The 26902-nt window shown below is 42.5% G+C and overlaps 1 protein-coding gene across 2 annotated transcripts in view; it reads left to right on the top strand.

Moving 5' to 3' along the window:
• slc30a7 (solute carrier family 30 member 7) overlaps positions 1 to 26902 on the top strand; it is a 42091-nt gene that overhangs the window by 7346 nt on the left and 7843 nt on the right. For both annotated transcript variants that reach the window (XM_084309826.1, XM_084309827.1), the window contains exons 4-8: positions 1339 to 1426; positions 6407 to 6539; positions 9142 to 9324; positions 9446 to 9490; positions 18346 to 18481. In XM_084309826.1, the coding sequence (XP_084165952.1) occupies positions 1339 to 1426; positions 6407 to 6539; positions 9142 to 9324; positions 9446 to 9490; positions 18346 to 18481 (585 nt within the window). The remainder of the gene's footprint in view (positions 1 to 1338; positions 1427 to 6406; positions 6540 to 9141; positions 9325 to 9445; positions 9491 to 18345; positions 18482 to 26902) is intronic.

The following is a 26902-nucleotide window of genomic DNA, read 5'->3' as shown; positions in this document are numbered from 1 at the left end:
TAACAACCAATAACAACCAATCAAATTGCCTAAGAATAAGAATAGAATAAAATAGAATACAAATAGAATAAAGAATGGTTTAGTGTCATGTAATGTATAGAGGGGAAGGTGCTAAAAACTAGGACTGGGCCATGTGGCCAAAATATATCTTTTACAGTTTTGACGATATTTAGTTTCCCAGTACAAATTACAATCTTTTGTATGTCTTTAACTTGTAATACAATTGTCATGGTGGTATTTCTTTCAAAATGGTATATTTTTTTAATACCACTGCAAAAACTATATATAAATATTACTGTTGTCCTTCAGTCTTCAAACCAAGAAAATAAACAACAAACTTAAAGTAATACAGTAACCGTAGCAAGAAATATATACAACCTAGTGGGTTTCGACAAGGGTCTACACATAATTACCTATCACTAGTGACTTTCAAACAACTTTAAAGGGGACATGCATTATAAATGGCCTTTTTCTGTGTTTAGCATGTTTTTATAGTAATAGGAGTTAGTATCAATGGGTCTGTGTCTCTAATTACCATATTGACTCATCAGTCTAGTCTCGAGTTCACGAGATCCTCCCTCACTCAACTAAGCTGTTCTGATTTGACGGTTTCCGTGACGTTAAGGTTTCTGTGACGTTAACATAGCACTGATTTGTAGCCCACGGTGAAACCCGACACTTCCTCTATCTATCTATCTATCTATCTATCTATCTATCTATCTATCTATCTATCTATCTATCTATCTATCTATCTATCTATCTATCTATCTATCTATCTATCTATCTATCTATCTATCTATCTATCTATCTATCTATCTATCTCTCTCTTTTCTCTCTCTTTTCTCTCTCTTTTCTCTCTCTTTTCTCTCTCTTTTCTCTCTCTTTTCTCTCTCTTCTCTCTCTCTCTCTCGTAGTATTTTCCACCCCTTTTCAACATCACTGAACTCTGACCCCATTGCCTACACCCTAGGCTCTGTTACCCATACAATTCGCTTCATACTATAGTCTACCCAGATAATCTAATCAATTGAAAGGTGTTTAGTGAGGTAGGCGGTTAGCTGCTAAAACACATATAATAGTTGAAGACAGGGACAATTCCTAGTAAAGGCGAGAAGTCAAAATGAGAGCGGAATGGTCCTTTAAAGCTTCCTGTTGGTTTCTACTAGCACCCAAAGCCAGTCTTAAATATTTGCGAATGATAACAATTCTCTTAACTATGTCTACAGGACTTGTTTATTTTAGGATTAGAAGTTAAGCTAATACACAATTAAGTGATAACGTGCCCCTGTAAGTAAATACGAGCTCTTCTTAACACTGCATTGTTCAACTTGTTTTCAGGTACGTGAGGGCGGAGGTGTTGGCCGGGTTCGTCAACGCTCTTTTTCTAATCTTCACCGCCTTCTTCATTTTCTCAGAAGGAGTAGAGGTATGATACCAACAGAGAACTAAACCATCAACACTGACGTTAGATTCGATGCAGTGCAAGTACTATAGGGAGGTGTAGTCTGACGTCACTGGTTGTTCCACCCGTATAGGGATTTATCATTGGGAAAATGGATTATCGGCTATTGTAACAATTCTGCCGCATGAACATTGGCAAGCTTTCCATTTTTGCACAAAATGAGTTCCCTTCTACCACTAACATGATTGTTTAAATTTGTCGTAAAAAAAGAACTTCATTTACCACTAGGCAGCCTGTTGTTCAGTACGCTATGCTATTGGTCTCTTAGGCTGTCGCCTTATCCCCGTCACGTGGTCATAGTACCAAGCTTGATTGATTGATTGATTGAAAAGTTTATTAACAGATTGCAGAATGGGTACAGTACAGTACAGCTCAATACATACAATTGTTAAGGGGATGCAGACCAGAGAAAGACTTTCGTCTTGTTTACATCAGGGTCCCCCATTTTCAATTCATCATAACATATATGACATACATGACATACAGATAGACAGTACTGCTACATCTATACATTTATGACATATCAGATTTGCAAATACAGTACTGTTTGTGATACAAAAGTTAACGTTACCCTGCTAAATGCTATTACGTAGCATTATGTCTACTGTCGTGAACCATTTTAAATCGGGGCATGTAGAGGAGTTTCGGGAACGAGTAAAATGAGCAGGTCCTCTTCTCAGACCTGTGGGGCAAACACTGCACACGCATCATGCCGGTTAGCAAGCTAGCTAGCTACACGTCACGGCATGTTGATACGATAGTAGCCCCTTTCGTGACTGTGATGCACTCGGTGCATCACAGTCACGAAAGGGGCTACCACGATAGCTAACTAACGTTAACGTTACAAGCTCAAAAACCTTATAACTACCACTACTGTTGTGTCCATAAGTTCCCTGGCAGAATACTTTGTTTGTGAGGACAAACGTATACAAAGAGGAGAGAACCATTTTAAATCGGGGCATGTTAGAGTTTCGGGAATGCTGGCTAGCAAGCTAGCTAGCTACTAACGTCATGTAAAAAACAATATTAACGTTATTAATTATACACAATATGTACAATGAAACTATGATTTACATTAGTATTTACAGTGATTTAATATGCAGCGAAATAACGTTATACGATTTAAAATATAAATACAAATATGTTAACGTGATTGTTGCTTTTAAAAATGGTGGTTGGCTTTAGAGATGAATGGTTATGACCACCAGAGAGATACTAGCCACAGATTCAGGGTCAGTTATTTTCCCATTGTACGAATTGTTAAGCTTATGGAATGGAAGGGAAATCTGATCCTAGGTCTGTGACTAAAGCCAGGCGTCTACGCTATGGTGACGTCAGTCAGCAGCGCCAAATAGAAGTGTAGTTTCCCAGCGAACGAAAACATAAACGTTATTTTGCGAATATTTTCATGTTGAGCTATAGATTGTGGATGAATACGCACAGAAAGGTACAACATGCCAACGTTAATGCTTTATTTCTCTAAGACGAGCCGATTTAGAAATGGTCAATGGAGAAATACATGGAGTGGAGCAGAGGGTGGAACAGGAAAAAACGAAGATGACGTAACCACTACACCTCCCTATAATGCTGAGCCTACTTTTCTATAATTCATGTTTTTGTCTGTATATTCGATCTTTTATAAAAATGAAATAGAATAGAAGTACTTTATTGATCCCGAGGGACATTCAGCACCACAGATTGCTCACGATGAACATTCACATTCAGTTATTAAAAATGTCAAAAATAAGAATACTAATAAAAATACACAGTATGAGATATACATTCTAAAATATGTATATACATTCTAAAATATACAGTCCGAAGAAATATACAGTAAAATGTACAGTAAAATGTTTATGTAAATGTCCAGGAAGGTATACAGGGGTTTACTCAGTGCTCAGTGAGGCAGTGAAGAACACCACTGCATCACTTCAGTTAGTTTGATCAGGAACCTGTTTTCAATCGAGGCGGAGGTGAATGAATGCTCCCCCTTCACTCAACAATTAAACCCTTGCACTGAAGAACCATATCAGTTCTTTTGGACAGCTCGTGTATTTTCATGCATCACCAGAAAGTATGCAACCTCTACTGTGTTTAACTATGGATGAACGCAACACTCTTAAAGGGGAACTCCAACATTTTGGGAAATTAGCTTATTTAACATCTTCCCTGGAGTTAGACAAGAAGATACATACCTTTTTTGTCTCCGTGCGTGCATTTTAGCTTTGGGAATAGACGCTCCGTTAGCATAGCTTAGCTTCATCACTGGAAGTGAGGCAGGACAGTAGCCTTACAGTGCCTTACAGTGTATTGCAAGGTCTGACATTGACCAAATTTGATATGCATGACCTTGGTGGGCTCTAGGTCAACTCCTGAAAAGGGGGTCAATGTCAGACCTTGCAATCAAAAGTTAGGGGGCGCACTGAAATTATGGCAAGGGTTATTAGCCCCCTAACTTTTGATTGCAAAGTCTGACATTGACCCCCTTTTCAGGAGTTGACCTAGAGCCCACCAAGGTCATGCATATCAAGTTTGGTCAATGTCAGACCTTGCAATACACTGTAAGGCACTGTAAGGCTACTGTCCTGCCTCACTTCCAGTGATGAAGCTAAGCTATGCTAACGGAGCGTCTATTCCCAAAGCTAAAATGCACGCACAGAGACAAAAAAGGTATGTATCTTCTTGTCTAACTCCAGGGAAGATGTTAAATAAGCTAATTTCCCAAAATGTTGGAGTTCCCCTTTAACGTACCATCTTTATATTATAAAGGTTGAAAACATTGTTCCTCTGAATAAACATAAAACGCAGTTATATGGTTCTTCGTTTGAATCTCCAACTGTTCCAGTGGAGCTGCTACTGGTCAACAGTGTCAGACTGTGGTTGTACTGGGCAGCTCCTAGTGGTCAACAGTGTCAGACTGAGGTTGTACTGGGCAGCTCCTAGTGGTCAACAGTGTCAGACTGAGGTTGTACTGGGCAGCTCCTAGTGGTCAACAGTAACTGAGGTTGTACTGGGCAGCTCCTAGTGGTCAACAGTGTCAGACTGTGGTTGTACTGGGAAGCTCCTAGTGGTCAACAGTGTCAGACTGAGCTTGTACTGGGCAGCTCCTAGTGGTCAACAGTGTCAGATTGTAGTTGTACTGGGCAGCTCCTAGTGGTCAACAGTGTCAGACTGTGGTTGTACTGGGCAGCTCCTAGTGGTCAACAGTGTCAGACTGTGGTTGTACTGGGCAGCTCCTAGTGGTCAACAGTGTCAGACTGTGGTTGTACTGGGCAGCTCCTAGTGGTCAACAGTGTCAGACTGTGGTTGTACTGGGCAGCTCCTAGTGGTCAACAGTGTCAGACTGTGGTTGTACTGGGCAGCTCCCAGGTGGGAATGTTTGTCACTGTATGGTTGCATAGCAGGTTGTTCCTGAGAAAAAGAGCATGTATGCTCAGCAAGCGTTCCTGTGTAAGTAAAGCTTAAAGAATAAAAGACCCAGGGTGATTCTAGAGCCATGTGGCCTAAAATATTTCTACTTAGATTTGACAGTATAAAAGTATTTGTTTTTTTTAATACTGCTGCAAGGAAAATGTTTATGATTAACAAAGAATTTATCGATTGTGAAGCCCATGATTCGCGGGAAAAACTAAAGATGTTCCTGATTCGACTCTATTTAATTTGAATAATCTGATATTGATTCATAAAATCCCAGGTCGCATAAAAAAAACGTTTTATATATTATAAAAAATATATCTTCTAAGTATTGCCATATTATACATGCTACATTATGTTGACAGCTGTAGCGTGTTGATCGTGTTAAATAAAAGGTATATTAACGGCTTTGTGGTCAATTCTTAATGTAAACATTCATCATTTTAATAATGAACCAGGTTAGAGGGTTCCTTAACCTCCTTGTATAATCTACAAGTTCAATCATGCTAGGTTTCTTCCTCTCTGTGGTGTCTCTCCTCTAACCCTCCTCTTCCTCTCTGTGGTGTCTAACCCTCCTCATCCTCTCTGTGGTGTCTCTCTTCTAACCCTCCTCTTCCTCTCTGTGGTGTCTAACCCTCCTCTTCCTCTCTGTGGTGTCTCTCCTCTAACCCTCCTCTTCCTCTCTGTGGTGTCTAACCCTCCTCTTCCTCTCTGTGGTGTCTCTCCTCTAACCCTCCTCTTCCTCTCTGTGGTGTCTAACCCTCCTCTTCCTCTCTGTGGTGTCTCTCCTCTAACCCTCCTCTTCTTCTCTGTGGTGTCTAACCCTCCTCTTCCTCTCTGTGGTGTCTCTCCTCTAACCCTCCTCTTCCTCTCTGTGGTGTCTAACCCTCCTCTTCCTCTCTGTGGTGTCTAACCCTCCTCATCCTCTCTGTGGTGTCTCTCCTCTAACCCTCCTCTTCCTCTCTGTGGTGTCTAACCCTCCTCTTCCTCTCTGTGGTGTCTAACCCTCCTCTTCCTCTCTGTGGTGTCTAACCCTCCTCTTCCTCTCTGTGGTGTCTAACCCTCCTCTTCCTCTCTGTGGTGTCTCTCTAACCCTCCTCTTCCTCTCTGTGGTGTCTAACCCTCCTCTTCCTCTCTGTGGTGTCTAACCCTCCTCTTCCTCTCTGTGGTGTCTAACCCTCCTCTTCCTCTCTGTGGTGTCTAACCCTCCTCTTCCTCTCTGTGGTGTCTCTCTAACCCTCCTCTTCCTCTCTGTGGTGTCTAACCCTCCTCTTCCTCTCTGTGGTGTCTCTACAGCTCTAACCCTCCTCTTCCTCTCTGTGGTGTCTAACCCTCCTCTTCCTCTCTGTGGTGTCTAACCCTCCTCTTCCTCTCTGTGGTGTCTAACCCTCCTCTTCCTCTCTGTGGTGTCTAACCCTCCTCTTCCTCTCTGTGGTGTCTAACCCTCCTCTTCCTCTCTGTGGTGTCTAACCCTCCTCTTCCTCTCTGTGGTGTCTAACCCTCCTCTTCCTCTCTGTGGTGTCTCTACAGCGAGCCCTGGAGCCTCCTGATGTTCACCACGAGCGCCTGCTCCCCGTCTCCATCGCTGGGCTGCTGGTCAACCTGGTGGGCATCTTCGTCTTCCAGCATGGAGGCCACGGCCACTCGCACAGCGGAGAGGAAGGTACGAACAGTGTGTAGGAGAACATGGAGAGAGAGAGAGGGAGAGGGAGAGAGAGAGAGAGAGGTGTGAGGTTTATTTTGCCACTTTATCACAGATTAATGTAACACAATGGTGATTCTACATATACCCATTCATGAATACTTGTACACGTTCTGTTCTTGGCTGTTCTCGGGTGTCTAGTAGAACATTGCAGTGAAAATGGTCTGGCACACAGGAAGTGATCCGTATTACGCCGCCAGCAGCAACCGCAGTTGATTTGGAATTAATAGAAGACTAACTCAGGACTCAATACAGTGCAAAGAAAAACGCAACAGAAATGAGTGCTTGTCACCAATAGATGTCGCCAAAAACGATCCAAAATTATGTTTTATATTTACATTTAGTCATTTAGCTGACGCTTTTATCCAAACTTACAAGTTGTGTACAACAAGGGTAACATTGTTCGTCAAACAGTGTCGAACTTGAGTGCTACACTCTATTGTAGTATAGACATATTAGCATAGTAGGTGGTAATATATGCAAGTTAGATTTCTTAGTAGCAAAGTGCATACTAGTAAAAGACGATACGAAGGTTAGTTTATTTATTTTAAAATGTCATATTGATTTTAAAAAGTGTGTTTGTCCTGACTGGTGGTTTCAGCTGTGCTGACTGATGGTTTCAGCTGTCCTGACTGTGGTGGTTTCAGCTGTCCTGACTGTGATGGTTTCAGCTGTCCTGACTGTGATGGTTTCAGTTGTCCTGACTGTGGTGGTTTCAGCTGTCCTGACTGTGATGGTTTCAGCTGTCTGTCCTGACTGTGGTGGTTTCAGCTGTCCTGACTGTGATGGTTTCAGCTGTCCTGACTGTGATGGTTTCAGCTGTCCTGACTGTGATGGTTTCAGCTGTCCTGACTGTGATGGTTTCAGCTGTCCTGACTGTGGTGGTTTCAGCTGTCCTGACTGTGATGGTTTCAGCTGTCCTGACTGTGATGGTTTCAGTTGTCCTGACTGTGGTGTGTGGTGGTTTCAGTTGTCCTGACTGTGGTGGTTTCAGCTGTCCTGACTGTGGTGGTTTCAGCTGTCCTGACTGTGGTGGTTTCAGCTGTCCTGACTGTGGTGGTTTCAGCTGTCCTGACTGTGATGGTTTTTCAGCTGTCCTGACTGATGTGGTTTCAGCTGTCCTGACTGTGGTGGTTTCAGCTGTCCTGACTGTGATGGTTTCAGCTGTCCTGACTGTGGTGGTTTCAGTTGTCCTGACTGTGATGGTTTCAGCTGTCCTGACTGTGATGGTTCCAGCTGTCCTAACTGTGGTGGTTTCAGCTGTCCTGACTGTGATGGTTTCAGCTGTCCTGACTGTGATGGTTTCAGCTGTCCTGACTGTGGTGGTTTCAGCTGTCCTGACTGTGATGGTTTCAGCTGTCCTGACTGTGGTGGTTTCAGTTGTCCTGACTGTGATGGTTTCAGCTGTCCTGACTGTGATGGTTCCAGCTGTCCTAACTGTGGTGGTTTCAGCTGTCCTAACTGTGATGGTTTCAGCTGTCCTGACTGTGGTGGTTTCAGTTGTCCTGACTGTGGTGGTTTCAGCTGTCCTGACTGATGGTTTCAGGCAGCTGTCATGACTGTGATGGTTTCAGTTGTCCTGACTGTGATGGTTTCAGCTGTCCTGACTGTGGTGGTTTCAGCTGTCCTGACTGTGGTGGTTTCAGTTGTCCTGACTGTGATGGTTTCAGCTGCTGTCCTGACTGTGATGGTTTCAGCTGTCCTGACTGTGATGGTTTCAGCTGTCCTGACTGTGGTGGTTTCAGCTGTCCTGACTGTGGTGGTTTCAGCTGTCTTGACTGTGATGGTTTCAGCTGTCATGACTGTGATGGTTTCAGCTGTCATGACTGTGGTGGTTTCAGCTGTCCTGACTGTGATAGTTTCAGTTGTCCTGACTGTGATGGTTTCAGCTGTCCTGACTGTGATGGTTTCAGCTGTCCTGACTGTGATGGTTTCAGCTGTCCTGACTGTGATGGTTTCAGCTGTCATGACTGTGATGGTTTCAGCTGTCCTGACTGTGGTGGTTTCAGCTGTCCTGACTGTGATAGTTTCAGTTGTCCTGACTGTGATGGTTTCAGCTGTCCTGACTGTGATGGTTTCAGCTGTCCTGACTGTGGTGGTTTCAGCTGTCCTGACTGTGGTGGTTTCAGCTGTCCTGACTGTGGTGGTTTCAGCTGTCCTGACTGTGATAGTTTCAGTTGTCCTGACTGTGATGGTTTCAGCTGTCCTGACTGTGATGGTTTCAGCTGTCCTGACTGTGGTGGTTTCAGCTGTCCTGACTGTGGTGGTTTCAGCTGTCATGACTGTGATGGTTTCAGCTGTCATGACTGTGATGGTTTCAGCTGTCCTGACTGTGATGGTTTCATCTGTCCTGACTGTGATGGTTTCAGCTGTCCTGACTGTGGTGGTTTCATCTGTCCTGACTGATGGTTTCATCTGTCCTGACTCTGATGGTTTAATTGGTCCACCATTGTGGAGCAAGGACCGTTTTTACGGATTACCACATGAATCAGTTTCCTCACTCATTCTCCCCCCCCCCCTCTCTCTCTCCCCCCCCCCCCCTCTCTCTCTCTCTCTCTCTCAGGTCACGGCCACAGCCACTCTATGTTCAATGGCAGCGTGAGCCGCGGGCACGACAAGCACGACGGGCACGGGCACAGCCACGGATCCAAACACCAAGATGAACACGGGCACAGCCACGACGGGCACGGGCACAGCCATTCTCACGAAGACCCGCACTGCCACTCCGATGCCCTGCTTAACAGATGTACATAAAATATCCTGTCTTGAGCAACTTCTCATATGACTTTAACGTTGTTTGTGCTGTTTTCTTTTGTTGTGTGGCTACTAGGTAAGTTGAATAAACGTTTATCGTGTCTCCCATTCAGATGAGCACACGCCAGGGAAGGGCTCCAGTAAACAGATCCTAGAAGGTAAGAACCAGCAGCGCTTTGGATAACGGCTCCTCTCCTGGTTCAGGTCAAATCAAATGTATTTGTAGAGCCCGAAAATCACAAGGACTTGCCCCCATGGGCTTTACAGGTCTAGAAGAAACATCACAATAGATCCAGAACAAAAACCACCATAAAATCCACATAAGCAACACCCCCAGACTTCCCCCCCCAATGAAGATGAGGAACAACTCCCTAAACCTAGAAGTTGGTGTCGGGGGGGGGGGGGGGACACCACAGGTGGCGTGGAGGAGAGAAACCTCAGATGAGCGGTTCAAAGGGGATCCCCATCAGGATGTTGGTGATATTATAATGTTGCTATGGATGATAGATGGATGGAGAATAGAACAAGCGAATAATTGGTATGTATGTATATATACATGTAATAAAACACATATACATACATACCAGGAGTTTTGAGATTGGGTAAGCATAACAATATTTTAATACACTTAATTACACATTGTGCCAAGCACAAATGCTATGGATGAGTGCAGTGTCAAGGAAATGCCATTCACGCAAATGTATGCCCTAGAACCCACTAATAAACAGTACGCGGAGAGTTACAGTGGCAGACTTTATGATCAAATTACCAAAGAAGTTGCAAGTCGCGATATAATCAAGGGCCATACACGTTGCCCATATAAGGGCAGTCGAACGCCTAAATAAAGTAAAACCAGTGGAGCACAGCGGTCGACTCAGATTGCCACTTAATAGTACAGTACAAGGCATACTTTCAAGCGTAAATTAGACACGGCGGTCTTAAATGAATAAAGTATAACCAATTGTTGACGTCACACAGCCAGACACTGTTACAGTGCAGCACAGCAGTTAACTCGGATCGCCACCGTATTAACCAGTAGCCATAACTGCTGAAATATAACAATATAAATAATTATGTTATCTTACCTTTACTTGAACACAAAATCCATGCGTCTCTCCTTGCAATTGAACACCTCTGTGACTTTACTGTAAAAGTCGCCCACTTGTTGAAGTTTCGAAAGTCTCAGCATGATGACGTTGATTAAAAAATACATCCTAATTGACCTAGTAACAGATAATGTATCTGAACGAACAGCTACTGATTGGTTTGTAAGCATGCTTACCCTGGGCATATTAGTAGCGCGATGAAGGAACAAATTCAAAGCCTGTGGTGGAAATGCATTCTTACCATGCTTTCGAATCTACGCTCGAGAAAGCAGAGAGAGAGAGTGCTTATACCTGCGCCAAAAAAAATAAAAAAAATTAATGACTGCTGCTGCACTGGGACCACAGATGACTACTCTTTTAATGAAAACAAACAAACAGTAAAAAAATTCCCTTGGGTAAGCACTGCTTACCTTGCTTATATGGACGGCACGCCCGTGATGCATACGTGGTAGTAATAGTATCTAAAGTACATAACGGCTTCAATCCTGGTTCAGTTGTTGTTCACATGCACCTTTTTAAAGGGGAACTACGCCACAATTTAAGAATTCGTACATGTTATTCCTATGGTCTTAGGACAGTCCAAAAATATGAGTGAAAACAAAACAGCCATCATCCCAAACCCCAAAAACTAGAGTGCTAAGACATTTGTGATGTCATCAAGTATAAAGTCTGAAGCTGCTCCATAGACAGTGAACTGGGTAAGATGGTAAAGGTGACCCTGAGAGCACCCAGGGGAACGTTCTGAGTATAAGGGTATATGTTCTGTTTCTCAACTGACAACACTACTATAGAATAAAGCTAATTTGCGTATAAAGAAGAAAACAAACATTATTTGCTTCCACTAAATCAGTCTCCTATTCATTCACCCCATTAATTCCTAAACAAATGACCAACTTACATTACTTCACTGCTAGATTTCAATGTAGGAGCTGATCAAACCCGCTCTCGGGACTGGATTACACTACAACACGTTCCTCTGTCATTTCCAAACTCTGAAAGACTTGCTTTTAGATTTTGTGCTCTGGACTAGAGCCCCACTAACGTTACGATAAACATTATGCAGCGCTCACACGCTCTAGCTCTGCGTTACTACAAACATAATACAGCGCTCGCATGCTCTAGCTCTGCGCTACGATAAACATAATGCAGCGTTCACATGCTCTAGCTCTGCGTTACTATAAACATAATACAGCGTTCACATGCTCTAGCTCTGCGTTACTATAAACATAATACAGCGTTCACATGCTCTAGCTCAAGTTCAAGTTCTTTAATAGTTGTCATACAGAAGTACAGAATACTTTCATACAAAATGCTTCTTACTGTTACGCTCCAGAGACTGTGCTAGACAAGATAGTATCAAATAACATAATAACATAATATAGCATGAATTTAGAAGAAGAAAATGAGGTCACAGTGTTCGGTATAGACATATGTACAATGTTCTGAGTTACCATATAATATACAATACACAATACTATGCAGTGTACTAATGTACAGTACTATCTAGTGCAAAGCAGAAATGGGATGAGGTACAATTTTAGGTACAATTTACAGTAAGGTGTACGAGTTGTAGTGCAATCCTTCATCCATAAATATAAAGTGTGGGGAGTGGGTGCTACAGTGTGTTTGTTTAAAGTGGGTGTGTGCTATAAAGTGTGTGGAGTGGGTGCTACAGTGTGTTTGTTTAAAGTGAGTGTGTGCGTGTGGATGTGTGTGCTATGTGCGTTTGGTGGTTGTTGTTGTGTAGTGTTCATTCATTGTTCGTTTAGCAGCCTGATGGCCTGGGGATAGAAGCTACTTCTGAGTCTTTCTGTGCTCGCCTTGAGACTCCGGTATCGCTTGCCTGACCGCAGCAGTTCAAAGAGGCAGTTGTTCGGGTGACTGGAGTCTTTAATGATTCTCTTAGCCTTGCCCTTGCAACGCTTGTAGTAAATGTTCTGGAGGGTGGGGAGCCCCCCTCCAATTGTGCGTTCGGCTGAACGTGTCACTCTTTGTAGTCTGCTTCGGTCTTTTGCAGTGCTATTCCCAAACCAGGAGGTGATGTTGCCGGTCAAGATGCTCTCTATTGTACATGAGTAGAAGTTCTTAAGGATCTTCTGGCTGACTTGGAACTTCCTTAGGCGCCTGAGGAAGTAGAGGCGTTGTCGTGCCTTCTTCACCACACTGTTAATGTGTGTGGTCCATGTCAAGTCCTCGGATATGTAGGCTCCGAGGTACTTGAAGCTGTTGACTCTCTCAACCGGTGCCCCGTCGATGCTGAGGGGGCTGTAGTCCTTGACCCCCGACCTCCTGAAGTCCACAATCATCTCCTTTGTTTTGCTGACGTTCAGGGAGAGGCTGTTTTCCTGGCACCATCCCGCCAGGACCTTGACCTCTTCCAGGTAGGCCCTCTCGTCGTTGGCAGAGATCAGGCCTGCGTTACTATAAACATAATACAGCGTTCACATGCTCTAGCTCTGCGTTACTATAAACATAATACAGCGTTCACATGCTCTAGCTCTGCGTTACGATAAACATAATGCAGCGCTCACACGCTCTAGCTCTGCGTTACTATAAACATAATACAGCGCTCACATGCTCTAGCTCTGCGTTACGATAAACATAATACAGCGTTCACATGCTCTAGCTCTGCGTTACGATAAACATAATGCAGCGCTCACATGCTCTAGCTCTGCGTTACGATAAACATAATACAGCGCTCACATGCTCTAGCTCTGCGTTACGATAAACAATGCAGCGCTCACATGCTCTAGCTCTGCGTTACTATAAACAATACAGCGCTCACATGCTCTAGCTCTGCGTTACGATAAACATAATACAGCGCTCACATGCTCTAGCTCTGTGTTACGATAAACATAATACAGTGCTCACATGCTCTAGCTCTGCGTTACGATAAACATAATACAGCGCTCGCATGCTCTAGCTCTGCGTTACGATAAACATAATACAGTGCTCACATGCTCTAGCTCTGCGTTACTATAAACAATACAGCGCTCACATGCTCTAGCTCTGCGTTACTATAAACATAATACAGCGCTCACATGCTCTAGCTCTGCATTACGATAAACATAATACAGCGCTCACATGCTCTAGCTCAAACACAGATTGCTTGACCAGTGTCTGAGTATGAATGTGTTGCCATGTCTGAAATCCCTCAATACCTACCTAATCAGAGAAGCTACTAACCCTACTACCTACACAGGCAATTAGAGCAGGTTCACACAGTAGTTCATAAATCAGCTCCTACTGATTGTTGTATTGTTGTTTTTGTCCCACCCCTTGCCATGGAAAATAAATCACATTGTATCTTATTAGAGTCAACAGTAGTAATATGCAACATCTAGTTTGGTTGGGAGTTACATCATTTATACAATCTAGTAAACGGTTAATCTATTTGATTGATCTACACTTGAAAGGCATTGTTGGCATGGGGGTTTAAAGACATAACGTATAACATTTTCACATTAAAATGTCTAAAAACGACTAGACTTATGTTATATTTTTTTGTTGAATTGTGTACTTGCATCACAGTATATATGAATATATATACTTGTGTATGTACATTCTAACACCAGATACTTTTGATTAATTAAGTATATTTAACATGAGCTACTTTAAGTCAAGTGGTTTTCTTATGGGTGACTACCTGAGTCACTTTCAAATCAGATATATCAATACTTTTACTCAAGTATAGCTGTCAATTACTTTATACACCACTCCTACTTGACAATCAAAAAGTTACATATAGTTTACATACTGAATCCGTGCTGAAAAGAGCGTACTTTACTTCAGGGGTTTACATAGTAAATCTCCGTGCTGAAAAGAGCGTACTGTACTTCAGGGGTAAAAACAAACTTGAAACTTGAACTTGAAACTTTTCAGACACTACATGTGTCTAGTCTGCTGCTGTTGTATCCATTCCTGGGTGCATTGTAAGCTGTGGCCACCAGGGGGACCAAGAGACTAAGGAAAGCCGATAGTTCCCACTGGTAACTGAGTCAATGCTCTGTGGTACAACTGTCTGAGATACCGTTCAGCCAGAGTTGTGTTTTTGCATGGAATATTAAGTGGCTTATCTGTGCTGGTCTCCTGTTCCCTCCTGTTGTCCGCTGTCTTATTATGTGGAAGAGTTGTGACATACTGTATTATACAGTACAACTATTCTATACTATTATGAGGAGAATGTTAATGATGCCTGCAGCCTGCATTATCATAATGATGGGTGGTCTTTTTTGTTTGGTGCAGAACCTAATTACATTATCATCTGCATAACAAGAGTTCATCTGAACCCGAAGTTATTCCTTAAAAAAAAACAGTCGGGAGAAACGGGACCCGGCGTCATCTGAGAAACGGTTCAGAGGCCCCATCACTTTAAGCCGGTTTTGTCAGGGCCTCTGTGGGAAAGAGGAGAGAGAGAGAAAGTAGTTTGTCCCTTTCACCCGGGAGAGAGAGAATGACAGAAAGAGAATGGTTCTATTGGGAGGTCTACTTGGGGGGAACACAGGGCCCACACAGAGGTTTGGGGGGCCACGGGGGGAGGGGGACGGGCGGGGGGACAGGAGGGGGACGGGAGGCAACGGGGCTAAAGGTGACTCGCTCCTTGGCCCCGTTTAGTCTTTTCCTATTTGCTGGGGCTATTGTTATGAAGCTATGCTAGTGGAGGACGAGCCCATGGAGATTGGCCCAGTAAAGGTTTTCATTTCATTCTCATGTGTTTTTACATGTCAAATTCTTAACCTCTTAAAGGGATAAGACGCATTTTAAGAAGCCGATCTAATTTCATACAAACAGGGAGTCATTTCAAAGGATCACAAAGGAACTGGCGCCAGTGTTTTAGTTTTCCAGATACTAGAAGCACCAGTGTTTTGGTTTTCCAGATACTAGAAGCACCAGTGTTTTGGTTTTCCAGATACTAGAAGCACCAGTGTTTTGGTTTTCCAGATACTAGAAGCAGCAGTGTTTTGGTTTTCCAGATACTAGAAGCACCAGTGTTTTAGTTTTCCAGATACTAGAAGCACCAGTGTTTTGGTTTTCCAGATACTAGAAGCACCAGTGTTTTGGTTTTCCAGATACTAGAAGCACCAGTGTTTTGGTTTTCCAGATACTAGAAGCACCAGTGTTTTGGTTTTCCAGATACTAGAAGCACCAGTGTTTTTGTTTACCAGATACTAGAAGCACCAGTGTTTTGGTTTTCCAGATTTTTTAAATGTATTTGTATTTCTTTATTTCGCACCATTTCAGCAAAACAGTAAAAAATCGAAACATTGACCATGACAGAAAGTGTATATAAAGGTGCTGAGTAGAGGCAAGAGACCCAGATGGGCCTATACGGGGCCTCAACTCATTAAATCATCGGATAAAAAGAAAAACACAAAAACAAAAGTAAAGTGAAATAAGTTCATAAAACAATTTTCATAATGTTAAGATAATAATAATATAATAACAATAATAATCAAAGTAATAATAATAATAATAATAATAATAACAAACGACAACATTAATAATTAGTCTAAACAAAGATACTAGAAGCACCAGTGTTTTGGTTTTCCAGATACTAGAAGCACCAGTGTTAACATTTGTTAGCAGTGGTAGTTGAAGTCAATGGGGCCCCAACCTCTCATAAAATCACATGTACAGCTACCTAACTGTTTCAGTACATTGTAAAGTTTAAACTTTAAATTATACAGAAGGACTTCAATATGTCTTTTCAGAGATATGGTTAGGACTCCAACTGACTACTACTCTTAACATTTCTGACAAATACTAATAATTTCTACTTCCTATATCTCAAAACACAATTTTAAAAGGACAGGAATTCCTCCCAGTTTGACAAATGCGAGTGGCCACATAAAAGTGGATTGTTCCTTTTTTTTAATGCTACATTTTCACAATTGTTCTTAATTTATTGATTGACGATGTCAACTTGAGGACTGGATTTGATTAATAGCAGATGCATTCATTGTTACAACATGACAAATGTGTCACAAGGACAGTATTTGATTAATAGCAGATGCATTGTGCCAGTGTCTGGGTTAAGTAGTGGAAAGACGCCCTCACTGGGAGAAGTGTTTGATCTCTACCACGTTGAAAAGGAACTTGCCTTCAACTATCTGATCATACTTCTAGGTATCACTCTCCCCACCACAGTACAGACACCAAAACATACTTAAACATGTTTATGTTTTATTAGGATCCCCATTAACTGTCAAATGAATGGCCGATAGTCTTCCTGGGGTCCTCACACACAAATAATATAACGGAATACAAATACAGAATGTAATTAATAATACAATCAAAAGAAGAAAAAACTAAAACAAAACAAAGTATTAAGAAATCTAAATTGATATTCAACAGTGAAGATACAATGAATGGTTGTATTCATTCACATTCCTTCCATGCCTGGCTGCCCCACACACCCAAGAGTAGAACATTTGTACAAGCAGTGCATTAGTTAAACAATGTTGCTGGCGTCCAAAAAGCGAAAGATTAATCAAAGCTAATTTATTGCGTGTGTCTGCCTTGTGATTGTTTGAACAGCTTGTTAATCTGAAGATTTGGACCCTCGTCAAACAGCAAGGAGTATCTATGTCGCTGTCCCCCAGCATTTCAGCCAATAGTCCAGTCATTATAGGCCAGAATTAGGCTAAACCTAGGACAAATTGCAACATTAGCAAACTCAACTGATTTTGTATCCTCAATATGTCTTTAGTGAGAGAAAAAAAGTCCCAAGGAATCTCATCATGGGAAATGTGTTTTTTTTCAATGTTTTGTTACCCCTATAGTCCAGTCATTATAGGCCAGAATTAGGCTAAACCTAGGACAAATTGCAACATTAGCAAACTCAACTGATTTTGTATCCTCAATATGTCTTTAGTGAGAGAAAAAAAGTCCCAAGGAATCCCATCATGGGAAATGTGTTTTTTTTCAATGTACTTGATTGCTGGCAGGATCACTGACGACACTGTCTTTCAGAGATTGTGACGCGTTCAAATTTTGAGGTAGCTCAAAAGTAAAGATACCATTTGATTCTAGACAACCTCAGGTTTCCAATGAGACCAACCATGTCATGTTACCTCATTGGAAAGGGGGCTACATACCTAATTATTAAAAGTTAAGACGATTTTTTGGGGAGGGAAATATGGCCATCACCATTTTTCAAATGGTCCCTTGGCTTTCTACCTCAATATATGTTAATGGAAATGGGTTACATGGGTACCTACAAGCCTCCCCTATACAGACATACCAAATTTATGTTAAGCCCATGTAGTTTTGTGCAAGAATCATGTAGTGTTTTGCATGCTGTACAAATATGTAGTTTCCGCCTATTATAAAAACCCCCATCTCCATGGACCTATCCCCACGGACATAAACCCTTGAGCCCCATCCTCGTGGACTGAGCTCCACAGAGCCTATCTACTAATATTCCAAGAAGAAAAAAATGTCTTTATCAAATGTTTTGATTAGTTCTGGCGTGTATGCTAATTGGTGCATATCAAATAAGATAATGTGTGATTTGCATGAGTAAACAGAATAATTCAATGAAGTTGTGATTGACTTTTTTTCTTGTCTTTGTGTGTGTAATCAGCTTGTGAGTTTTTATAGTGATATCTAAAAGTAAAATTTTCACCACTATGTTATAACAGGCATTTTTCGATATGAATATATATAGGTCGTTTTCAAAACTTTCCCATGATGGGATTCCTTGGGACTTTTTTTCCCTCACTAAGGACATAATGAGGATACAAAATCAGTTGAGTTTGCTACTGTTGCAATTTGTCCTAGGTTTTTTCATATAATGACTGGACTACAAGTCCATACAAAGACTTGGCAAAACCCATTTTCCACGACATGTCTCCCCTTTTGAATGATTCCAAACCTAAAAACGGTTCCACGACGTGTTTCCTCAGGGGTGTTCCTGCACATTGTGGCCGACACGCTGGGCAGCATCGGGGTGATCATCTCCGCCATCCTGATGCAGAAGTACGACTTGATGATCGCCGACCCCATCTGCTCCATGCTCATCTCCATCCTCATCGGCGTCAGGTGAGTGATCCTGGACCGTGTCCCCGTCTCCAACGCACCAGTTCACCTTCAGTTCGGTCCACTCCAGAAAGGTGGAGAAAGGGCGGTCAGGTGGCGTAGCGGAGATTGCGCTCGTCACCAATGCAAGAGGCTGCGGTCTCGACTCTCGTAGTCAGCATTGCCTCTGGCTTGGGCTGATCGCTATACTAACCCATTTGGCTGGGTTAGGGGGAGGGAAGTCACGGGTGGGGATCTGGCGTTGTGGACAGCGTCAGGTCTGGGCGCTTGCTCAGCGAGAGACCGGACTTGATGGAGACAGCGTGCCCTCTCACGCGTTACACTTCACCAATGAGAGTCCTCGCTGCCAGGTGAAAAAAGAGGCACTGGCTGTCGCCGCGCGTATCGGAGGAAGCGTGCAGAGGACTTCAGGTTTCCCTTGTACCGACCAGTTGGAGAATGTGCGCACAACAAAACAGGTAGGGGGGGGAATTGGCACAACGACTAAAATTGGGACGGGGAGAAAACAGAGAAAAATCGGAGAAAAGAGAGGATTAAAAAAAAAAGAGGTGGAGAAAGGTTGTCCTGTCCAATGCATTAAAAAGGCATTTAGATTTTTATCCTGAATTCTATAATTGTCGTGGGGAGGTCATAAAACGTACCAACAGGCTCTTTGCCTCGAGTGCTCGGCCCCCCAAGAAACTGAGAGCAGACCAGGGTATCTGCAGGTTTCAACAAGGTTTCACTTTTTAAGACCTTTTTAATACCACTACCACTACCACTATAAAAACATTTTATACCAATTTCATGACCATACCCCCCCCCCCAAAAGAAAAACACATAGCGACACTGAATTGGTGGCTGCACTTGCGCGCCAATTTGAATTCTTGTGCATTCCATACAAGCTCTCGCCAGACGCTCCTGGTAGCCTCGGGGAAAAATTTGAATACAAAAACATTTAATATATTTAATCTTATTTCATCTCTCGACAGCCGGGCTGCCAAAAAGGTTTTATACCTAGTGTTTTTAATACATTTTAAGGCCTTAAATTGAGAATTATGAATGTAATACCTTTACACCCTGAGACGTCTAGTGAACTGCAGAAGCCATTTCCTCAACTGTAAAAGGCACAACTGGACGGAGCAGAGCAGAGCTCTCCAGATACTAAACACGTGTTGCCAGACGGTGTTGAAAAGCCCCTTATAACAAATAATTGCATCAACGAACGCTCAGTAAGCAAACGCAGACTTCCGTTTACATTTGGAAGTGAATCGAGAGTGAATCCACCATGGACCCACACAATACACATCTGGTGCACGCACACGTACACACACACACACACACACCTACACAAAGCCACATTGACCTCGGGTATTTACCTTGGGTATCTACATGTGGGGGTCAGCTGTCGAGCTCCACCCTGGTTCTGACCGTTTGAAAATGGAAACCAGAAGAGAATATGGGGTGGGGAGAGACATTTTGGGTTCCTGCCACTTCAAACCCGCCTCTGGGTAATGTGTCTCATCTCAAATGGCCCCAACCACTGCAAAGGGCCAGAATTACAGGACACCAGTGGGGTGAAGGGTGGAGTTTCCACGGCTTCTCTCAATACAGATGTATCTAGAATGTGCCCCGCCACTGATGTGGCGTTCCTCTTCAAATCGTGAAGCAGGCGGTGACGGCAGCAGGAGGCTTCTGGTTCATCCTAAGCCGTCTTCTCGCTCCCTGCGGTGTGGTATTCTGTCTTCTACCCGAGTAGTGAAACAGCTTTCATAACCTAACGCCCGCTAATAATATACCCATACTTTCATACCCAGTGAAGGAATGTCAGGGACGGGAATTGAATATTATTATCAGGGTCAGACACTTAAAGCTTAAAAACGTTATGTTCTGCACCAATGTTTCTACTTTGGAACAGACTATGCGTTGTTCAAGCATTCTGCTGTTTTATGTACTAGGGACACGCATAAAACGACTCCGATACTACTACTTAGTGCTATGTTTTGCTAATTTATGCCTTTCACTACCACACTACAGACGGTTAACCTGTGTGGTAGTGAAAGGTTAACCGTCTGTAGTGTGGTAGTGGAAGGTTAACCGTCTGTAGTGTGGTAGTGAAATGGTTAACCTTCTGTAGTGTGGTAGTGAAAGGTTAATCTTCTGTAGTGTGGTAGTGAAAGGTTAACCATCTGTAGTGTGGTAGTGAAAGGTTAACCTTCTGTAGTGTGGTAGTGAAAGGTTAACCATCTGTAGTGTGGTAGTGAAAGGTTAACCATCTGTAGTGTGGTAGTGAAAGGTTAACCATCTGTAGTGTGGTAGTGAAAGGTTAACCGTCTGTAGTGTGGTAGTGAACGGTTAACCGTCTGTAGTGTGGTAGTGAACGGATTAAAACGTTATTATATTTATATTATTCTAACTTAAAATGTCAACAACATGTTGTATATTTAATTTGTTCCAGTCAGAAAGTGAGGAACATCTTATGAAAATAAAACATGTTTTCTAAGTCATTGTTAGAACTGTAATGGTGTCATTAAGTACTCATACCGGTACTCTGTATCGGCAAGTACCCACATGCAAGTACTTGTACTTGGTCTGAAAAAAATGTGTATCTGGAACATCCCTACTATGTAGAAAACTGTTGAAGCATTTTCACCAGCTGGAACAAATCTTTGTGGATTATTCCATTGATATTTATTACCCTCTTGGACGTTGAATTGAGTGCTCAAACCCAAACAGGGTTTATGTTCCAGTAGAAGTTTGAAACCAGATTCCAAACGTCATTTGGATGTAAGAGTGCAGACATTGTCTTTGGAGCAGATGCAGATTTTACATCCAGGTGACATCACACATTCAACACTTCCCTTTTCAGGAGAGTGGTGTATGTCAAAAAATATTGACCGGACCGCCGCGCAGCGCAGCAATGACGTGCAAAGACTTCACCTTTTATCCTGTTTGACCCACAACATTTTAAAACAATAAAGCCAAAACAATTCATGTAAAAATACTTAACGGATGATAACTTTATCTCAATTACAAGCAATATAGACAGCATATATGGTTAACATAGATCACATTTATCAATAAAAGTGCTATTCGTTTTTTGTGTTTTGTCAAATGTAAAATAGAAAAAAAGAAAACTCACTATATTCAAGACATAAATGGATTAAATCATGTTTATCTTGAAAAATATAAATGAAACAAAGTGGAGGCAGACGGTGAAGTTCATTTTTACCACATGTACTGGTTTTCACCTACAATTTCCTCCACATTAATGTGTAGGGGGGGGGTGTGCTCGGTGTGCACTCAATGAAAATGTGTTCATTTATAATAGTTCTTCACATAAAATGAGCCAAGACGAAAGTCTCTGTTGAAAAAATTATTAATTTCTCTTTTAGTAAACATTGAAAACTGGTCCCACAGACCCGGACACCACACAAGGAATATTTAGAAATACTTCTTTGGCGGTTGCAAGTACAACGTGGCATCCTGAGTTCCATTACACCTACTTAACACCTTCACCACATAATCTGAAACACATTCTAAACCACAGATGAGCTCATCAAATGTTGTCGATAATGTTTAAAAAAAAATTGTAGGAAAGCAGGGTATTGAAAGTATTAAATTCATAATTCTCAATTTAAGGCCTTAACACTTATTCTATATTATAGCTATGGAGACAATACTATGGCTCATTTGACAGTCACTATCTATCGTCCAACATGTAAAAAGAATAAATGTTTTCATGTATACGTTTGCGTGTTATCCCGTGGTGAATATAGTTTCAGAGTGATCCTGGCTAATTCCTGGAAGCTGAGTTATGGAGTGCTATGTGAATTTTGCTAAAGTCGTTTGCGTTTCTCGCCTGGACACGCTACTGTTTCCAAATCAAATATATATATTATGTTTCATCATGAATGCATCAAGGGGGGGGGTCGTTTTTTGATGCTCTGATCGCCAGCAACGGCATTCGTTTTGAATACTACATACGTTGATCGGCTGGATCGATGTGAAATCATTGTAGGATCAAGGTGGAATTAATGGCAGATAGTCCTTACCTTTGATCTGGGTTATTCCAAAAAGAATATTCCAATTGTCTGATCGTGATTTCCAGTATTGATGTAGATCGGGTCCCTGACATGAAGTGGCACAAGATATGCCTCAAGTGTGCTGAACGCATTTCAAAGTGCTCGCATGAAGCGATTCACTTGGCTTGGTCTAAATTCTCCGCCCGGACGACATTAGATGTGACACACAGTCTGGAACAGGGTTTCAAAGGGTAGGTGACTGCCACCTAGCAGGATCTGGCCGGTATTGCACTCTCTGGGTCTCAGTATGGCTTTCAACGGTAACATAGAGGTCCGTGAGACTGTATAGAATAAAAAAATCAAATAAAAGAAAAAACTATAAACGATCGGAAACCCGACTATACTCTGGTTTTGGCGCTCAACGGTTGGCGAGATAACCCGACTATAGTCGTGGTTGGCCGTGAATGAGTTAACATTTCTTACATTTCCTTTGCACAGGTATTACATTTGGGGGGGGGGGGGGGGGGGCAGCCCGGCTGTCAGGAGATAAAATAATATTAAATATTATGGGTCAGTGTTGCTATGTGTCTTTATTTTTTATGACGAGGAATTGGTATTAAACTTTGCTCTAAGTGGTATTATAAAGGTCTTAAGTCTTAAATTGAACTTGATTGAGACCTGCAGTGCAGATACCCTGGAAAGGGAGAAAGCATGAGTGGATGAAAGGGGAAACTTCTCAAGCAGAGTCTGTGGAGCAGCCCTTCCACTTTGGTCTTTTAAGTTTGAGCCACGCCTCGACTGTCGGGCCAAGTCGCAGCATGAATTACAGCAGGCCTTGATGCTGCAGTGTGGCTACAAGTATTTGTTGTTGTTGTTATTGTTATCTGCTTCCTGTTGGCTTAAATTGCTGTGAAATTCCTTCGGGGCCTCGGAGAACTTGCCATAAGATTATTGGATTACTTAAAGGGCGATACCACTCCATTTAGGAATGTGTATGTTCTTCATAATATAAGATATTCCTTTATTGATCCCCTTGGGGAAATCCGGTACAGGTATGGGCAGGGTAATGGAAGAAAAACATAACTATAGGCAATAAAATATTTTTTTTATATAAAATGAGAAAAATAAATGTTGTGTAAACAATTTAACTCTGAAAATAAACATTTGAAAAATAAACGGTGTAAAAAATGTAACGCTGAATATAAAAATGAGAAAAATAAACGGTATTATACACAAAGTGCAAGTGAGGGTCTGTACGGGTGTTAACGCTGTCCTACAAACAGAAACCGTGTTGTGAAACTGGAAGAGTACAAAAGTAGATGGCACATGATGTACTAATAAATAACACACCTTTGGCAGGACAGGAAATTAACTATGAGGTCATGTTTCTCTGTTTCACTCGTTTGTGTGCAGTTACCGCTATTTGACCTTGTAGGGCGGGAGTCTTTGAGAGTTTGTCAACGAAGGTCAGTGCCCCTTATTAATTAAAAAAGGCTTACACCTATGACGTTCCCTGCACTAAGGTTCTCTGCTTCACCCCATATCTCCTCACACAGACTACAGGCATCTTCCCCTCCCACTGTGCGTCAGTCCTGACCCTATCACTCTGTTGGGTTCCCTCCTTGCCACTCCCAGTGCACAACCATCAATGTGCCATTCACTCCCTATTTTGTGCATTTCTCCTTTAAAAGCCTGTTATATGCATAATTAGTCAGTCTTTCGTGGCACCCAGATTCCTGTAGACTCCTCTGCTTCTACTCCCTAGAAACATGTGTTGCATTGCCCCCTAATCCACCAGCGTGCCAGCCTAGAAGGTTGGTGGAAGCTTGGTAGAAGGTTGGTTGTAGCTTGGTAGAAGGTTGATAGAAGGTTGGTGGAAGCAAGCTTGGTAGAAGGTTGGTGGAAGTGTCGACATAAGGCGACAGTTATGCCTATGTTATTTGGCATGCAACGCAGTAAGCAAACGCCACCAACATCACTTGGGCATATGGACATGGAAGAAACTCTTGTACCTATGACAGTGTTTGTTATTTCTCATGCTTTTGTGAATGATACGATATATTATGGTTCATTCATTCATGATTAAGGATTTATAAAAAAGAAAATATTGTAAATGGCGTGATGAACTTTCACCCCCAGCTATCTGCCCGTTTACGGATGGGGTGAAACATGTCTTGACCAATCCAAACGGAGAGAGTGGCGCTAGCTCCGCCCCCCCCCCCCCCCCAGTGCTTCTGGAACTCTCGCTTAGTAGCGCCCCCCCCCCGAGAACCCAGTGTAGAACCTCCCCGTTTACCATGGAAACTATTTTGGAACCTGTGAGCTGGGTTTGACAGCGCGGTTCAACCACGGCAAGTTCTTAGAGTGGAAAAAGGCCCATAAGAGTGCATCCACGCCAAACCACCAGTCTGGCACGTCCCTTCTCTCATTCTCAATTTTGTTTAATAAATGACCCATATAACTCTGTATGATACAATAGTGCTGTATATACCGTATATACATATACCCTTACTAGTTACACTGCTGGCCAGTATGACTTCTACCATAGTGTCTTTATACCTGTATCACTGCACATATTAATACTACAACTATGTACATACATCCGATTAGCACTATACTCAGTTGTACCACTTTATATATTTTTATACCCAGTTTAATTACCTGTGCATTGTATATTACTATTGCACTTTACTGTTACATTTGCACTCTGGTTGGATGCCAAACTTCTTTTCGTTGTACTGTACTTGTGTTGTATGACAATACATTTGAACAATACAATTATGAACCATTTGGGCCATGTCCTGCACCCTATTGTGCTCCTATGAGACCATACAAGGATTTGTGGGATGTGTTCAAGCTGTTGGTAACTCGGTTTGCCTCGGAGCTCCGGTGTTTCGCTGATACCATCAGAAAGTGAAAGAATCTCCTGTTTAGAGAGCCTCCCACCGGGATCCTGGACACACTCTGCGGGATAGCGGTTTGGCCGGGGCAAGGGGCCACATATGGACCCCTGCTGCTGCAGGGATTAAGAGCCAAGCCCCCCTCCACACTTTCCAAACCGCCGTATGACAGCATGCCCCGTGGCGGCCATAATTACACCCTGTTGAATGGCTGACAACCAGATAAGGTGGGCGTCGCGATTAGGTGTAGTTGATACATTGGTGTTTGGCTTGTAGATGACGACGCCGTTCTGAGGGCAGAAATATGGGATATAGGGAAAATATGATTCCCTTGTACCGGCTGTACTACGTGACTCCCACAACGACCTACTCTGGCCGAAGGGACATAACCAAAAATGACTTAGCAATAGTGACTCAGGAGATGCTGAAGAAATCACAAGGTAGATCATGTTTCATGGTTTCTGCTCGGAAAACACGCAGCCCTCGAAATGGTAAATGTTGGTGTAGCGTCCGTAGATTGAACTGGTCCGTGCTAAAGATAACTTGAGTTTCTTAGAAAGGGAGTTGTGTGTTTGAAGATATAAATCTGTCTAGAGAAGGTTTTAGTATATCCAGCGGACAGTAAAGACAGATGTTGACAAAGCATTTTTCAGTGTTCCAAGGCTTCTGGCAGAGTGGTTGGACCAACACAAGTCTTTGTTGTGGAGTTGGGTTTTCATGGTAATGACACCCTCATACGCACTAGTCCTCCAATGGTATTGGACTGTAGTCTTAATGATAGGCTTCAAGAAGGGGCTCTTTGAACATGATGTTGCCCCTTCGTGAGAGATTTTGTCATGTTCAAGGCCACACCGCTGATGAGGGGTGGGAATCACCAGAGGCCCAGCAATACAGTATTGCGATACACGATACTAGTCACGATATTTTAATATAATTTACATTTTGTCATTTATCCGGAGCTTGGATAGGAGTGGGTCTGAGGCGGCCAGAAGATGTAGAGCAGAGGGGTCTTGAGGGTGTGTAGTTAGAGACCATTGACCGGAGGTAGGCGGGAGCCGTTCCCCTCGCTGATGGGGAGCCAGTGCAGGTCCCTAAGAAGTGGGGTAACATGGGCTGACTTTGGTAGGTTGAATATCAGATGGGCGGCTGCGTTCTGTAATCTCTAAATTCTAATATCACCATATTGCAATTTATTACCTTTTTTCAACTGCAAATGATGTCCCCAACGGGAAACTTAAATCAATATCTGCAATAAAAAAAGATATACAGGGCTGGCCAGCATACTGCAGAGGGACTGAGGGAGAGGACATTAACAAGATGTTGTTAAAATGCTATAGATATATGATTAGCCTACCTGCGACTAGGAGTGCGTTTACTGTGACTAAAAGTGTTTACTAACATAGAAACAGAACTTAGACCACAAAAACCAACAGCGAATGGGAATAGTATATTACATGCCTCGTCAAGTTTCAAGTTTGTTTATTATTTGTCACATATAAAATACATGTACTTTACCGTGA

This window comes from Notolepis coatsorum (genome assembly GCF_963971535.1).
Source record: "Notolepis coatsorum genome assembly, chromosome: 3".
Taxonomy (NCBI): domain Eukaryota; kingdom Metazoa; phylum Chordata; class Actinopteri; order Aulopiformes; family Paralepididae; genus Notolepis; species Notolepis coatsorum.
Note: the sequence above shows the minus strand (reverse complement) of the source record. Positions and strands in the feature narration are given on the sequence as shown.